At 43.2% G+C, this 14,533-nt stretch overlaps 2 protein-coding genes across 4 annotated transcripts; both read left to right on the forward strand.

The window, feature by feature from the left end:
* The first annotated feature begins 244 nt into the window (after positions 1 to 244).
* LOC133889321 (uncharacterized) lies at positions 245 to 3,089 on the forward strand. Its single transcript, XM_062329838.1, has 4 exons — positions 245 to 397; positions 2,060 to 2,157; positions 2,242 to 2,363; positions 2,572 to 3,089. Exons 2-4 carry the CDS (start codon positions 2,079 to 2,081, stop codon positions 2,812 to 2,814), a joined length of 444 nt encoding a protein of 147 aa, XP_062185822.1. The 5' UTR covers positions 245 to 397; positions 2,060 to 2,078; the 3' UTR covers positions 2,815 to 3,089.
* A 2,963-nt stretch (positions 3,090 to 6,052) lies between these two features.
* LOC133889364 (FACT complex subunit SPT16) lies at positions 6,053 to 13,975 on the forward strand. Of its 3 annotated transcripts, XM_062329896.1 has the most exons (3): positions 6,053 to 6,296; positions 6,844 to 6,928; positions 10,236 to 13,975. In XM_062329896.1, exon 3 carries the CDS (start codon positions 10,268 to 10,270, stop codon positions 13,427 to 13,429), a length of 3,162 nt encoding a protein of 1,053 aa, XP_062185880.1. In that variant the 5' UTR covers positions 6,053 to 6,296; positions 6,844 to 6,928; positions 10,236 to 10,267; the 3' UTR covers positions 13,430 to 13,975. The 3 variants fall into 3 exon arrangements, with proteins under 3 accessions (XP_062185880.1, XP_062185879.1, XP_062185881.1); XM_062329895.1 differs by lacking the exon at positions 6,844 to 6,928; XM_062329897.1 differs by lacking the exons at positions 6,053 to 6,296; positions 6,844 to 6,928 and adding an exon at positions 6,962 to 7,501.
* Positions 13,976 to 14,533: the final 558 nt, after the last annotated feature.

A 14,533-nucleotide genomic window follows, 5' to 3' on the forward strand; every position in this document is an offset into this window, starting at 1 on the left:
CAAATCTTGTTCAAAACAATCCTTGAGATTCCAAATTATAGGGGACCTATGAATCAATCTTTTTACGACACATCGTCGTGGTGAGGGAGCACCGATCGAGGAGGATGAAAATTGTGGCGATGGAGGGCATCAACAAGAGAGAGGAGAGAGCGGAGCACGAAGTTGTTGGGCCGCCCTCTGCTTCCAGGATTGCCAGATACCTGAAATTTAGCTCTTTTGTTAAAATAAGCCTTTTCTTTTTGGTATCTTGACGTTTGACTCCATGGAAGGTTTAATGTGAAATTTAGATTGCATTCTAGTGGGCCCAAAGCTTCTTTTTTCGACCAAAACAGATCCAGAGCTGTGGTTCGCAGCCTCGCTCGACTCCGCCCTCCGCGACGCCGCCGATCGGGACCAGGTATCCTTCCGCCGCCGCAACCTCACCTCTCTCTCTCTCTCTCTCTCTCTCTCTCTCTCTCTCTCTCTCTCTCTACCTTCTCCCGTCGGCGTCCCCGTCTACCCTGGGCGCCACTGCCGTGTAGTGGAGATCCAATCCATCCGGACCTGTGGAGTCGATTCCTTTTTCCGTTCGTATTACGATGCCCCAGTTTGCTTGCACGAGTAGCTCGTTTCGTTCTGCAAGATCTTTTCTTTGTTGCTTGTGAGCCCTGAAGTCCGAATACGTCGCTCTCCGATCCGTCCAGTTCGTTGCGGATTCATTAATTCTTCCTCAAGCTGGCCACCAGCTGTTCGGCGAAATGCCCGCGAGGCAAATAGCAGCAGGTGGCCGCCCAATGCGTGCACCTAACGTGCTCGGTGAAATGCCCCCCTGCATTTTTTACTCTGGCCAAATAAGTTCTTCAGCGTTTCGCGCTAGTCAGTTTGAACTTTGAACCAAAGGTGGTTTCAGTGAGTGAACGTTGAACTCAGTCACTTTTAGGAATTAAGAATCTGGTTTTGCCACCTACTTAATTTGTTCAAACAGCTCTTTATGAATGCATTTCGGTAACTTTGTTCAGAGATGTCATATCATTGAAATTGGGCTCTTTCACTATCAAAGAACATATCATCTCTCATTATAATTGTGGTTCTGACTTTGAATAATCTCAACTTTTGATGTTTCTTAATTGTGCTCATGTATAAACATAGTTATACTTTTGAATGTCAAAAACTGCAGGTACAGTTTGGGGAGGCTATGATGTTGTGCAACATTTGTTCTTTTGCTGTAGATGTAATATTTGCATTTGACTATAAGTGTTCAGGAAGATCAAGAATATGCGAAGATTTATAGTTAGTACAAAGAAATTCAGCAAAAGCCACCATATTTGATGAATCAATCAATAACTGATTTAGTATTCGTTAAGAAGTTGCAATAGAAAAAAAAACATCAGTAGTGACTGCATTTCAGCTCGACCCATTTATTCAGTAATAATAAAGCTTTATTATGATGCTTGCGGTTTACTGCTTAGATGTCTCACAAAATGAACTATCAAGTATTTTTCTGTCATTGTTATTCAAATTTCTTACAAGTTTGTATTACTCACCATTTTTTTTTTTTTTTGTAAAAGGCCATCTGAACAAAGTCCAGTATCAAAAGGGAAAAAAATGGCTTTAATCTTTTGTGAAAAATCACTGATTCAGTTTTGTCCAGACCAGTTATTAATAATGCATAAATTCGGCAGCTTATTACTGCAGTAGCTCGTTACTACCATTATTTTTGGTCAAACTGAAGATAGACATGTATTTACCCTTTTTTTGTCAAATCTAAATATGCTCTATAATTTGAATTGCCTTGCTTGCTGCTTCTACCTCTCTCAAAGCAATTTTCTTTCTTTTACACAAATGAATAATAGTTAAAAGGAGAACTGCTGAAGACCAATATGCCACAAATTAGTTAAGTGGGAAGCCTAGTTTTGACACTTACATGTTGAGATTTGGGCTTCGTAAAAGACTAAAAGATAAAGCACCCAAAAGTTATAGTTGACGAAGTTGAAAAATCTGACAATGTCTAGCTGTATTTCTTATTCAACATTGCGGTACAGTATTAGTGTCTACAACACATCATTCTTCGTGATTGCAGTTAACTTGTATCAAGCAAGATGGCTTTATCATCAATTTTCAGGAGAGTAAATATCAAAGATCTGGTCTCAAATGTTTCGGTGTACACTAGCGCAACAGGTGATGACTTAGGCAGTTTGTCCAGCTTGCTTTTCTGCTATTCTGAACGATAAGTCTGCATGTCTGAACTCTACTTGATTCCAGAGTCATCTGGAGGAATGGGCTTGGTATTTAGACGCTGGGCCACCAAAAAGGCTGCTGGATCCACAAAAAATGGCCGTGACTCCAATCCTAAGTATTTGGGTGTTAAGAAGTTTGGTGGAGAGGTACAACCTTCAAATGCTTATTATTTGTATTGACTTTTACTCCATGAAATTAATGAGGTTATTGTAATTTAATTGAATAAAAGTGGACATGATCTGGAGGCGTCTCCATGGATGATACCGTATTATTATCTAATTTTATTTTTTTATCACAAGAAGTGGAAAATTAATCTGATACTGTTGGACCATCCACATTTGTTTTATGTTTCAGAAAGTGGAACCAGGAAACATCATTGTCCGCCAAAGAGGAACACGCTTCCATCCTGGGAACTACGTTGGCATGGGGAAGGATCACACTCTCTTCTGCCTGAAGGAAGGCCACGTGCGGTTTGAGCGCAACAAACTAACTGGCAGGAAATGGGTTCATGTTGACCCTGTTGCTGGTCATGTTCTCCACCCTGTCTACGCCAGCGGCTCGACTTCTGCAGCTGACATGGAGGCGCAATTGCTGTGACCGTGCTGTTGCTTTTGCTCTTCCTGAACTAATGAAGATGTTTGCGAGTAAGAAATGCTTGCAATATGCAAGTTGAGAGTCAGACAGGGCGAACTTCAGCATGTTTAATGTTGCTCTTTAACGGCATCTTTGCAGAACGCAAACTTGGTTTTTGCAGTTTTCCTATGTATGTTGATGAACCGGAAATATGTACATGTGCTGCATCTTCGGAACCATAACTTGGATGATGAGCTGAAATGTTTTATCACATTTGGATCATAGGATTCTTTTAGGAATTTGGATGGTTCAAAATTTTCTTTGGAAACTTTTCCAATTTCCTCATCTGGAAAGCTATAGCACAGGAAGGGAAGTCCTTCCTGTGCTTTTCATGTGAGAGCTATAACACAAAGGAAATCATATATCTCCATGCTGCTCCTTCATCTCTTGTGCCGCCCATTTTGCTTGTGTTCCTAATCTCATGGGTTTTCACTTTACACTACGCTGTTACTGTGAATTATTCTCCACTGTTGCATACATACCTGCAAAATGGGCAAATCGGCAAGAGAGAAAGAAAACGATTTTGATAGCAAGACTTCAAAACTGTTCGGAAGGTTTAAGAAAATATCAAATCATTCTTCTCAAATTTATACTTAGGAAAAGATTAAGAGACTAATTCTGCCTTTTCAAGGAAATAGAGGATAGCGGGAACATTTAAACAAGTTTGATTCTGGTTGGATCAAGAAAGCCTACTTTTGGAAGATCTCATATCTCCGAGATCAAACATCAATTGCAATGATTTGATAGACACCTTATTGGGGTAGATGTAGATAAACAACACCCTTTATGAGTAGGCAGCATTTTTGTTATCATTGTTTCCATTGCATATCTCATTGTACCACGTTCTTTTCTACAATTCCACCTGGACAAGAATTTGTCAGCACCATGCCTGGGCCTGACGATGAAGAAGCAACGCTGGAAGACAAGGACACGGATGGCGGGAAACGCCGAAAGGTAACAACCGTTGGAAAGGGCCAATGCTCGTATTACTACTGGGTTTGAATGGACCCATTAAACCTATGGGCCTTGTGGCATCATGACGTTGTAACGGAGACTATATAGATCAGGAAGGGTGAGAAGGGGTGGTGATGAGAATGCAACAAACAGAACCTTCTTCTTCTTCCCCAATTCAACCGGCACATTGCCAAGTTGTACCTTCTACTTCTGTTCTTCCTCTCCAATTCCCGATTTCTCCTCTATAATTTTCCAATTGCTAATAGGATTTCTTTATAGATCATGGGAGAATCCAAATACAACGATACTTTTAGATTTGCAAACCACGTGACTGTTTTGTAATGTTCTGATACACCTTACTTCTTCTTCATTAATGTAATGTTCATTTGTATACAGCGGAATGAGTAGGTCCATATCATGTTCTGAAATCTGGTGTATCAGAACAAGTTTCGGTTCTTTTTGTCTATAGGAACCGAATCGAGTTTAGAGATGATAATTGGATCCGTGGGTGTGAGCCCCGGGCGGGTTTTGCACCTGGTGGGGCCAGGTTCGGAGTGTTGATTTGCACCTATGGGTTTTTTTCCAGCCAAACAACTAGCCCAACCCATTTAACTCAAACCTCACTCCACACCTCCCAGCCTCGACCCGACCAATCCCCTTCCCATTCCCCCATTCGGCCGCCGCCACCCTAGTTACGTGAATCGTGCAGTCATCACCTCCCCAGATTTGGATCTCCATCCCCGTAGCAATGAGGGCAACCATGAAGAGATCTTCCTCCCTTCTCACTTGTTATGACATTTTTACAAAGGGACGATACATAATAAATATTAACGAAAGTTTGAACTTTACGAATGAAATTTTACAAAAGGATGATCCATAAAAATGAAACATGATTTGATTTTTTTCAAAATGATATGTAATACTAAGAAAGTTTGGGTGATTCAAAATTTGCATGGAGGACAACCTATAAAAAAAGATGAAATATAATTTGAATGCATGAGAGAGTGTGTGGGTATGGGATGTATTTCCCCTCAGGAAACACAACATAATTTTTCTAACCATATAGTGCGCTAAAATATTGTTTGAAGTTTGTTAACAACAAAATATTGGACCGTGTTCAGCCAGTAGCGTCCTGCCACATCATCGTTTGAGTTGGTTGGCTTGGCTGTTTACTGTAGCGTGAGCCACTGCCAAATTTTCCTAGGCAAGTTAAACTTTATCAGCAAACCAAGCGGAGGCCAAATCAGTTGAGCGTGCCTCAGGCTTTGAAGTTAGAGGATGTCAATCCGAGTAGAATGAGTACACACCTACTTGCTTGCTTTGTGATCAACTTTTCTGAATGCTTCTCGTTGTTACCTTTTGGTCCATTCAATTAACCCAGGAGAAAAGTACAGAGAAAACAATGGGACTCTGTCAGAGTAAGCAGCAGAGAGAGAACAAATTCGCCGCCCAGGTTTCGCCCGCGAAGTTGGCAGCAAATGAATAGAGCGTGACCAAATATGCATGGGCATGCCAAAATTCGGCAGCCATCCAAATAATAGGTATAAAGTTGGGGGCACTATCAACTTTTGGTACGGCTACTCGGGGCTACAAGCCAAACATGCTCTGGATTTTTCTCTGTTCCGTTCTGTTCCGTCATACACAATTGTTTTTCTTGCCAGGTAGGATGAGCATTCCGTAGCATCGGTGCCTCATAAGCACCTACACGAAGAGGTGCTTGCACCGGACAGAGAGGTGTTTTTATGTGGGCACTTGATGGTGTGTCTCTGTTCAAGCACTAGCACACTATAGATGATCCTGTGTGATATTTTCTCTAGTTGAAAATAAATAGTATTTTAAGTTAGTTAACTATTTTAAATTTTAGATATAAATTATTTTTTATTAAATTTGGATACTTAAAAATGACATAATAGATTTGTCAAAAAATATTTTTATAATAATATAATTTTATTACATTTTATCAATATATTATAAGAAAAATAATAGTTAAAATTATATTTTAGGATCGTGTCAATATCGAAAACGACATATTTCAAAATAAAATTATTTTTTCACCGAAATCATCATCTCGTAATTTCGGAAGCGGGACGAAGAGCCGTCGGACGCGTGGCGTTGACCATTGGACCGCACCACTGGATCTGAACGAACGGTGGATGGGAGGGGAGCCGCACGAATCTCAGCGCAGACCCCAGGCTGCCCAGCCATCCGTCCCTCTCAAAAACACTCCCGCACAGTCGCCGCACTACAGCCCTAAGCCCCTAAGCAAACCATCGCCCTCCTCCTCCCTCCTCTCTCTTCAGTCTTCCCCCTTCCACTGGCGGCGGCGAGCCCCGAGGCGACCACCTGTCCACCGACGAGCCGGCGACTCCCGCCTTGCCCCGGGGTCTCGCGCCACCGGCCACCCCTCCCCCGACGAGCGAGCGCGCTCGGGCGCCCTTCCTTTCCGCCGGGAGCGCGCGACGCGGCGCCTCTCGTCCTCCCCGTGCCGTCAGGTAAGGAAACCCTAGCCGTGCTCGCTTGCACGCGTTGCTCGATTTCGTTCCCGCGGGATCTCCTTCCACGCCGTGATCCCTCGAATCCGAACCCTTGCTTGCGGGATGTTTGCTCCAATCCGTCCGGATTTGCCTGCTGCGTTGCGGGGTACTGGTTGCATCAAAGTCCAAAATTTTTGGGGTTCGGTTCAGCCGATGCCCCCGGCGCGGGGCGTCAGGGTGCGTCAGCCGCTGGGTGGGGTGGTAGGCCGTGCGTACAAGCGACCCTAGACCCAGCTGGCGGTGTAGAATGGGGAAATTTCTGCGATTTCCATTAGCCCTGTAGGTGATGCTTGCTCCCAGGGCTGGTAAGCACGGTCCATTTGGTCGAGGTTCTGGAGCGATAGATGTTCTCTCAGGGTGGAGAGTTTTTTTTCAGGTGCAAGGAGGTGCATGCTAGATCCGATGTGTGGCGGGAGTCAGCCTGCCAGATTTGGTGGGGTGGGGCGACTCACCGTGTGTGTCACAGTGTTTGTAGACAAAGCTGTAAGAGTTCTCGCTGTTTCAGGTGTGCGCCACTTGCGACGTTCGTTTCTAGTCGGTAAGGCGTGCGGTGCTTTAAGCAGCGGTTACCTAAAAAATCGCTGTGACAGGTATGGTTAATTTGAAAGGCAATATGTTATTACGCACTAGACATCTTTTTAAGGAAACTGCATGACATGTTTTGGTGCTTGTCCACCGCTAGTTTATTAAATATGGTCTTGATTTTTAGGAATGTGGTTATGGCACTTGAAACACTGTAACATGAATTATATCTAAAATATCCCAGCTGCTGTCAGTTATCTCAGCCATTATATCATGATCTGTAAATACATTTTTGATGTCTGCCCATTACACGGAAGTGGTTATGGGTGATATGATATCTACAATATGGTGTCATCCTAAAAATGAAAACATATGTGGTTCTCTGTGTTATGATTGTTCATTCATCAGTGCCTCAAAAGTCAAAACACTGGATTGCTGAAATGCACATGCGAAGCATTTTTTACCACAATAGCTTATAGAGGCAATATTGCAGGAACAACACTTCATCCATATTTTTGCATGTTTATTAAAGTAATGAATCCAAGGGCTGTAGTACATTTGTTGCCAATCATGCTTAAGTGTTAATACCACCTAGTGTTTTATAGGTGCACGCCAAGGACATCAAGATGATGTATGTACAAGTAGGTACAAAAGAATTTGGGAAGTTCACTTGCTTTTTTTTTTTCTATAATAAATTAGTGAATTTGCGTTTTTAATTTTGGGGAGTCAGATAGGTAGTGCAAACATTATTTCCAGATATTTCTTCATGCAACTGAAACTGCCAGGGAAAGATGATGTGACTCTGTAATGTCCACCACACTATTATCTGTAGTCGATGTCGCAAGCTATACATACATAACTAACAGTAAATCAATTATCAGTTTCTCATATATATATATATATATATATATATATGCCTAGGCGCACTGTAGTTTACTATTGCATTACCCTCAGTTAAGGTCACAAAAGCAGCATAGTTGCGATACACAAGATATGTTAGTTATTACAAATATATATGGTCGTAACTCGGTATCTTTTCTAGTCATAATTATGTACTTTTTGTCATATGATCGTAACTTATTCACCTCTGCACACATCCCAGTTACGATCCAAAAAACAGTATAGTTACGATTCACAAGATATGTCAATTGCGATCCATATAGTTGTGATCGTAACTATCCACAAGATAAATCAGTATAGTTGCGATCGTAACTGACTATTTTCTTAATCATAACTGACAATTTTTTGAGTTGTAACTGGGGGTGGTGCAACAGTGAACTACAGTGCGCCTAGGCGCAGAATAGACTCGCCGTATACACACACGCTAGCCTCCCTCCCGCCCGTCACCAACCGAGCCGACCTTCCTCCCGTGCGCCCCCGACCAGCTTCAACGCGTGCCCAACCGACGTCTACGTCAGCCATGTTTTAAATAGTTAGGCTGACGACTTGCAACCTCGCTATGCATATACTTGTAACCACTATGTGTCTGTAGTTGCAACTAATCGCTTCTAAAAGGTGGGAACTCGCTCTGTGCCTGTAGTTACGAACACCCTATGCTTGTAGTTGTAACTCCTCTATACAAGAAGTTGCAATTGGTTGCAAATCGCTGCATATAATTGTAACCACTATGTCTGTAGTTGCAACTAAAAGTTGCAATCACTCTATACTAAATGTAGTAACTCATCTATGCACGTAGTTATAGCCAGTTGCAATCGTTGCTCAAAGGTGGGGATGCGCTCTATACCTGTAGTTGCAATCAACCTATGCTTGTACTTGTAACTAATCTATGCAAGAAGTTGCAATTAGTTGCAAATTACTGCTTGTTCTCCAGTGGGACTGCGGGGTCGGCGGGTGTGAGCGCGCTCGGGTTGCGGGTGGCGCTAGCTCGGTCCGTGGGGTTGGTGCGTGTGTCAGCGCTTGGTTGGCTGCTTGGTCGGGCGTGCGCTAGACCCATGCGCATTCTGCAGGTTCTGCGCGTACCTGCAGAATATACATACAATATGCATATGTATATACGACGAGTCTATTCTGTGTTTAGACGCACTATAGTTCACTGTTGCGTCACTCCCAGTTACAACTCAAAAAACTGTCAGTTACGACTAAGAAAATAATCAGTTACGACATCATAGGTAGTTGAGTTACGATCACATAACAAAAGGTATATAATTACGATTAGAGGAGGTATCCGAGTTACGATCATATATATTTATAGTAACTGACCTATCTTGTGGATCGCAACTATACTGCTTTGGGGATCGTAACTAGGGGTGTGCGTAGAAGTGAACAAGTTACGATCACATGACAAAAAGTACATAATTACGACTAGAGAAGGTATTCGAGTTACGACACACATATATTTGTCGTAACCGACATACCTTGTTGATCGCAACTATACTGCTTTTTGGATTGTAACTGGGGATGTGCGCAAAGGTGAACTACATTGCACCTAGGCACATAATAGATATACAATAGACACACATATATATATGGTCGTAACTCTCTCTCTCTCTCTCTCTCTCTATATATATATATATATATATATATATATATATTTCACATTATTGTATTATAACATGAAAATGGATACATATTGTGAAAAAATATGCTGTATGAACATGATCATTATGATAAAAAATGTGGTTGTACGGTTTGCTCTTTATTTTTTATACAGTTTATCCCTCCATCATTAGTTTTTGCTCTTTAATATGCTTGATTTGTAACTGTGATTAGGATGACTTTTTCGTTGGGAAACATGGCAGCATTAGGTGTGATGACTGAAGATTTTTAAAATCTAATGTTACTCGACTACCACAGATGATTGTCTACCTCAATTTGGAGCAATGAAGGCCTTTTATTTGTTTTTTTATTTTAATGGATGAAACAACTATTTTATTAATTGTTTCATAGTCCACCAAGGTCCCATTTGGGTGAAGTAAATCCTAATGATTTGGATCCTGATTCCCATATCCAAACTAGCCTGTAGCAGTTGATATACTTTTGAGATTGCAAGTATGGACTAAGGAAATATCTGTTTGATTTATTTTAAAAGAAATTAACCAATGTGACTGTTGTTTGGGTGTTATTGGAACCATGATTTCTTCTTGTGACAATAGCAAAATCCATAATAATTGAATCTGCTTGTAAGCCTTGTTCTCAGGGAAAAATATTACGATACGCATTGACAATTTGGCATTCTGTATTCAATTTGACATTCTGTATTATGGCTTTGTCCTTTTTGTCTGTTCATTTTTTGTCCTGAGTTTCAAATATTTTCCTCATGCTCATAATTCCAGAGCATTGTTTTCTGATAGGATAAACTAGTAATTTTGAAACAGTTTCAGTAGACTAACTTTGGATCAATCATCTTTTCTGCAGTTGGCTAGGTTAATGTGAGCTTCTTGATAAAGATGGCTGATAACGCAAAGGTACATCCTGGATCTGGAGACTATACAATCAATCTAGAGAACTTCAGTAAGCGGCTGAAGGTATTCTATGACCATTGGAAAGAACACAAGTCTGATCTTTGGGGTTCTTCTGATGCTATTGCCATTGCTACCCCACCTCCTTCTGAGGATCTTCGTTATTTGAAATCCTCAGCTCTGGATATCTGGTTACTCGGATATGAATTCCCGGAAACCATACTTGTCTTCACGCACAAGCAGATACATGTCTTATGCAGCCAGAAGAAAGCAAATCTCATCGGGACTCTCAAGAAGGCTGCAAATGAGGCTGCTGGTGCTGACATTGTCTTGCATGTGAAAGCTAAGAATGGGGATGGTGCCGACTTGATGGATGACATATTGCATGCTGTCCGTAATCAGTCGAAATCAGACAATCCGATTGTTGGGCACATTGCAAAAGAGGCACCTGAGGGTAAGCTTCTTGAAACATGGGCGGACAAGTTATCTGGGTCATCTGTCCGACTTACAGATGTAACATATGGTTTCTCTGAGCTTTTTGCTGTGAAGGATTCCACAGAGATCACATGTGTGAAGAAGGCTGCTTACTTAACTTCATCTGTACTGAAAAATTTTGTGGTTCCAAAGTTGGAGAAGGTTATTGATGAGGAGAAGAAAATCTCGCACTCTTCATTGATGGATGACACAGAGAAGGCTATTCTTGATCCTCTGAAGGTCAAGGTGAAGCTGAAGGCTGAAAATGTTGATATATGCTATCCTCCAGTCTTTCAAAGTGGGGGAAAGTTTGATCTCAAGCCTGGTGCCTCTAGCAATGATGACTCTCTCTACTATGATTCGGCAAGTGTTATCATCTGTGCAATTGGGTCCAAATACAGTAGCTATTGTTCAAATGTTGCCCGAACATATCTGATAGATGCCACCCCTACGCAGAGTAAGGCATATGAGACCCTTCTGAAAGCTCATGAAGCTGCTGTAGAAGCATTGAAACCAGGCAATCAGATGAGTGCGGTTTATCATGCTGCAGTGGCAGTTGTTGAGAGAGATGCCCCTGAACTACTTCCTAATCTAACAAAGTCAGCTGGAACTGGAATAGGCCTCGAATTCCGAGAATCTGGCTTAAATCTGAATGCCAAGAACGATCGTCCGATAAAACAGGGAATGATTTTCAATGTCTCCCTTGGTTTGCATAATGTCCAGGCAGAGACCACCAATGAGAAGACAAAGCAGTTTTCACTGTTATTAGCTGACACGGTTTTGGTTAGTGAAAAAGGATATGATATCTTAACAGCACCTTGCTCCAAGGCTGTTAAGGATGTTGCATATTCGTTCAATGAAGATGAGGAAGATGTTCCTGTGGTGAAGGTAGAGGCGAAGACCACCGAGGTGGTGCCAACCAAGGCAACACTCAGGTCAGACAACCAGGAGATGTCCAAGGAAGAGCTCCGGAGACAGCACCAGGCTGAACTTGCTCGTCAAAAGAATGAAGAGATTGCTAGAAGGCTTGCTGGGGGTTCTGGTTCTGGTGAGGGACGTGGTCCCGCGAGGGCCTCAAATGAGCTTGTTGCATACAAGAATGTTAATGATGTACCATATGCAAGAGAGTTGGTGATACAGGTAGATCAGAAGAATGAAGCTGTCCTGTTACCTATTTATGGCAGCATGGTTCCTTTCCATGTTTCTACCATTAAGAGTGTGACAAGCCACCAGGACAACCGCACCTGCACTATCCGCGTTTTCTTCAACGTGCCTGGCATGCCATTCTCAAATGATAACAAGCTGAATTCTCAAGGTGCTATCTACTTGAAAGAAATTACATTCCGCTCGAAAGATCCACGGCATAGCAGTGAAGTTGTTCAGCATATCAAAACATTGAGGAGGCAAGTTGCTTCAAGGGAGTCAGAGAGAGCTGAAAGGGCAACCCTTGTTACCCAGGAGAAACTACAGATGGGAAACAACAGAATGAAGATGATGAGACTTTCTGATGTGTGGATACGGCCTGCATTTGGTGGTCGTGGGAGAAAGCTTACAGGAAATCTTGAGGCACATTTCAATGGTTTCAGGTACTCTACGTCAAGGGCTGATGAGCGAGTGGACATCATGTTCGGGAATATAAAGCATGCCTTTTTCCAGCCTGCAGAAAAAGAAATGATTACCCTCCTTCATTTCCATTTGCACAATCATATCATGGTTGGAAACAAGAAGACAAAGGATGTCCAGTTTTATGTTGAAGTGATGGATGTTGTCCAGACTCTTGGTGGCAGTAGGAGGTCGGCACTTGATCCTGATGAGATTGAAGAAGAGCAGCGTGAGAGGGATCGAAAGAACAGAATAAACATGGATTTCCAGAACTTTGTGAACAAGGTTAATGACCACTGGTCACAGCCACAGTTGAAAGGGATGGATCTGGAGTTTGATGTCCCTCTTAGAGAGCTTGGGTTTCATGGGGTTCCATATAAAGCTTCAGCTTTCATCATTCCAACTTCTACTTGTTTGGTTGAGCTGATTGAGACTCCCTTCCTGGTGGTGAGCCTGAGTGAGATAGAGATTGTTAATCTGGAGAGGGTGGGTTTTGGAACGAAGAATTTTGACATGGCTATTGTGTTTAAGGACTTTAAGAAGGATGTCCTTCGCATCGATTCCATTCCTTCGACATCTCTTGATGCGATAAAGGAGTGGCTGGACACAACCGACCTCAAGTACTACGAGAGCAGGCTGAACCTGAACTGGCGTCCTATTCTGAAAACCATCATTGACGATCCACAAAAGTTCATCGATGATGGTGGTTGGGAGTTCTTGAATATGGAGGCGAGTGACTCTGAGACTGAGGAAACAGGGGAATCAGACCAGGGTTACGAGCCCTCTGATGCTGAACCTGAGTCTGAATCAGAAGATGATGACTCCGACAGTGAGTCCTTGGTGGAATCAGACGACGATGACGAGGAGTCCGATGAAAACTCGGAGGAGGAGAAGGGCAAGACCTGGGAGGAGCTGGAACGCGAGGCGAGCAATGCGGACCGGGAGAACGGCGCTGAGTCAGACAGCGAAGAGGAGAGGAGGCGCCGCAAGGTGAAAACCTTCAGCAAGTCCCGTGCACCGGAGCGCAGCAGCTTCAAGGGTGTGCCGCCCTCGAAGAAGCCAAAGTTCAGGTGAACTGCACAGCAGTTGCTGCGGCGTGGGTGCTTTCTGAATCACTCCTTCGGGAGCCATGGTATGGCTGTAGTCAGGGGCGGCCTTAGCATATGGACATGGGATTTTTGGCCAAACAATTGCAATGTTAGGGGTACGATAAATGTATGTTATGGATTTTCAGTTGTTGTATGGAACAATTTCGGTGACTCTGTACACTTAATCTCATCTGCCGCTGCTGATCATGCGATGTGTGTGGACGAGCACAGGCAGCGAGAAGCTTTTGTGCCACTCGGTTCTATGTGATCTGTCTCCCCTTCGCTGTGCTTAAGTGATTAGGCTGAGGTAAGGCGGTGGGAGGCAGGAACGTCAAGCGCTAGCGCCAGCTGCGACATGGCTTGTATTGCAATGTACGCCCGATGCTTCCAAATTTGTCCTCTTTGTTAAAATCCAAGCTGATCAACGTCAGCTGCTTGCAGTTACTTGTACCTGTTGATGAATGGACCTTCATTCGAAAGGGTTGTCTTTCAAATGGATATTCCATTATCAATGAAAGAAATAGTTTGAATCTGTGTTTGTCTACTACTACTCTTTGCAATCCAATCGTTAACATGTTATCACACACTTGAATCTCCACGAGTGATCAATGAATAAACACCGGAGGCACGAAGGTCTCCATCATAGGTGAGAAATGGCAAGGATGAATTTATCTTCGATTGTTGTCGTTCTTTGTGTCCTGCATTAGGTAGGTCATCGTCGCCATGATCTTCGTCGAATGATGGTTGGTGTCGCCACTGTGCTCCTACGGATTGTGGCCACCGTGGCTGCCGCTCCCACAGACGTGGAGGCCGTGACCCACGCATGCCTCGCCGTCCTCTGGTGGTGAGGCACCACGCCAGCCCAAGCCACGTACCTCCAACCTCGACCCCACTCGGCGATAATGCCCCTCAACGCGCACAAGTCCACGCCTACTGTCCCGTGCACAGCTTCGCGTTGTTCATGTACACGCCGACGACACGCTCGGCTTCCCGTCGCTAATGGAGGTTGACGTCCACGTCGATACCGAATCAACACTCCCTTCCTCGATACCTGCGCTGACCGCTCCGTAAATAGCATTACAAAGGTACT

The sequence above is a fragment of the Phragmites australis genome, chromosome 13 (genome assembly GCF_958298935.1).
Source record: "Phragmites australis chromosome 13, lpPhrAust1.1, whole genome shotgun sequence".
Taxonomy (NCBI): Eukaryota; Viridiplantae; Streptophyta; class Magnoliopsida; order Poales; family Poaceae; genus Phragmites; species Phragmites australis.

What these genes read in the sequence shown, in the direction of transcription:
- LOC133889321 (XM_062329838.1), top strand. Translation starts at nt 2,079, where the DNA reads ATGGCTTTATCATCAATTTTCAGGAGAGTAAATATCAAAGATCTGGTC. An exon ending in GGTGTACACTAGCGCAACAG is followed by an intron (nt 2,158 to 2,241) that starts GTGATGACTTAG and finishes ACTTGATTCCAG; the next exon opens with AGTCATCTGGAGGAATGGGC. An exon ending in TTAAGAAGTTTGGTGGAGAG is followed by an intron (nt 2,364 to 2,571) that starts GTACAACCTTCA and finishes TTTATGTTTCAG; the next exon opens with AAAGTGGAACCAGGAAACAT.
- LOC133889364 (XM_062329896.1), top strand. Translation starts at nt 10,268, where the DNA reads ATGGCTGATAACGCAAAGGTACATCCTGGATCTGGAGACTATACAATC.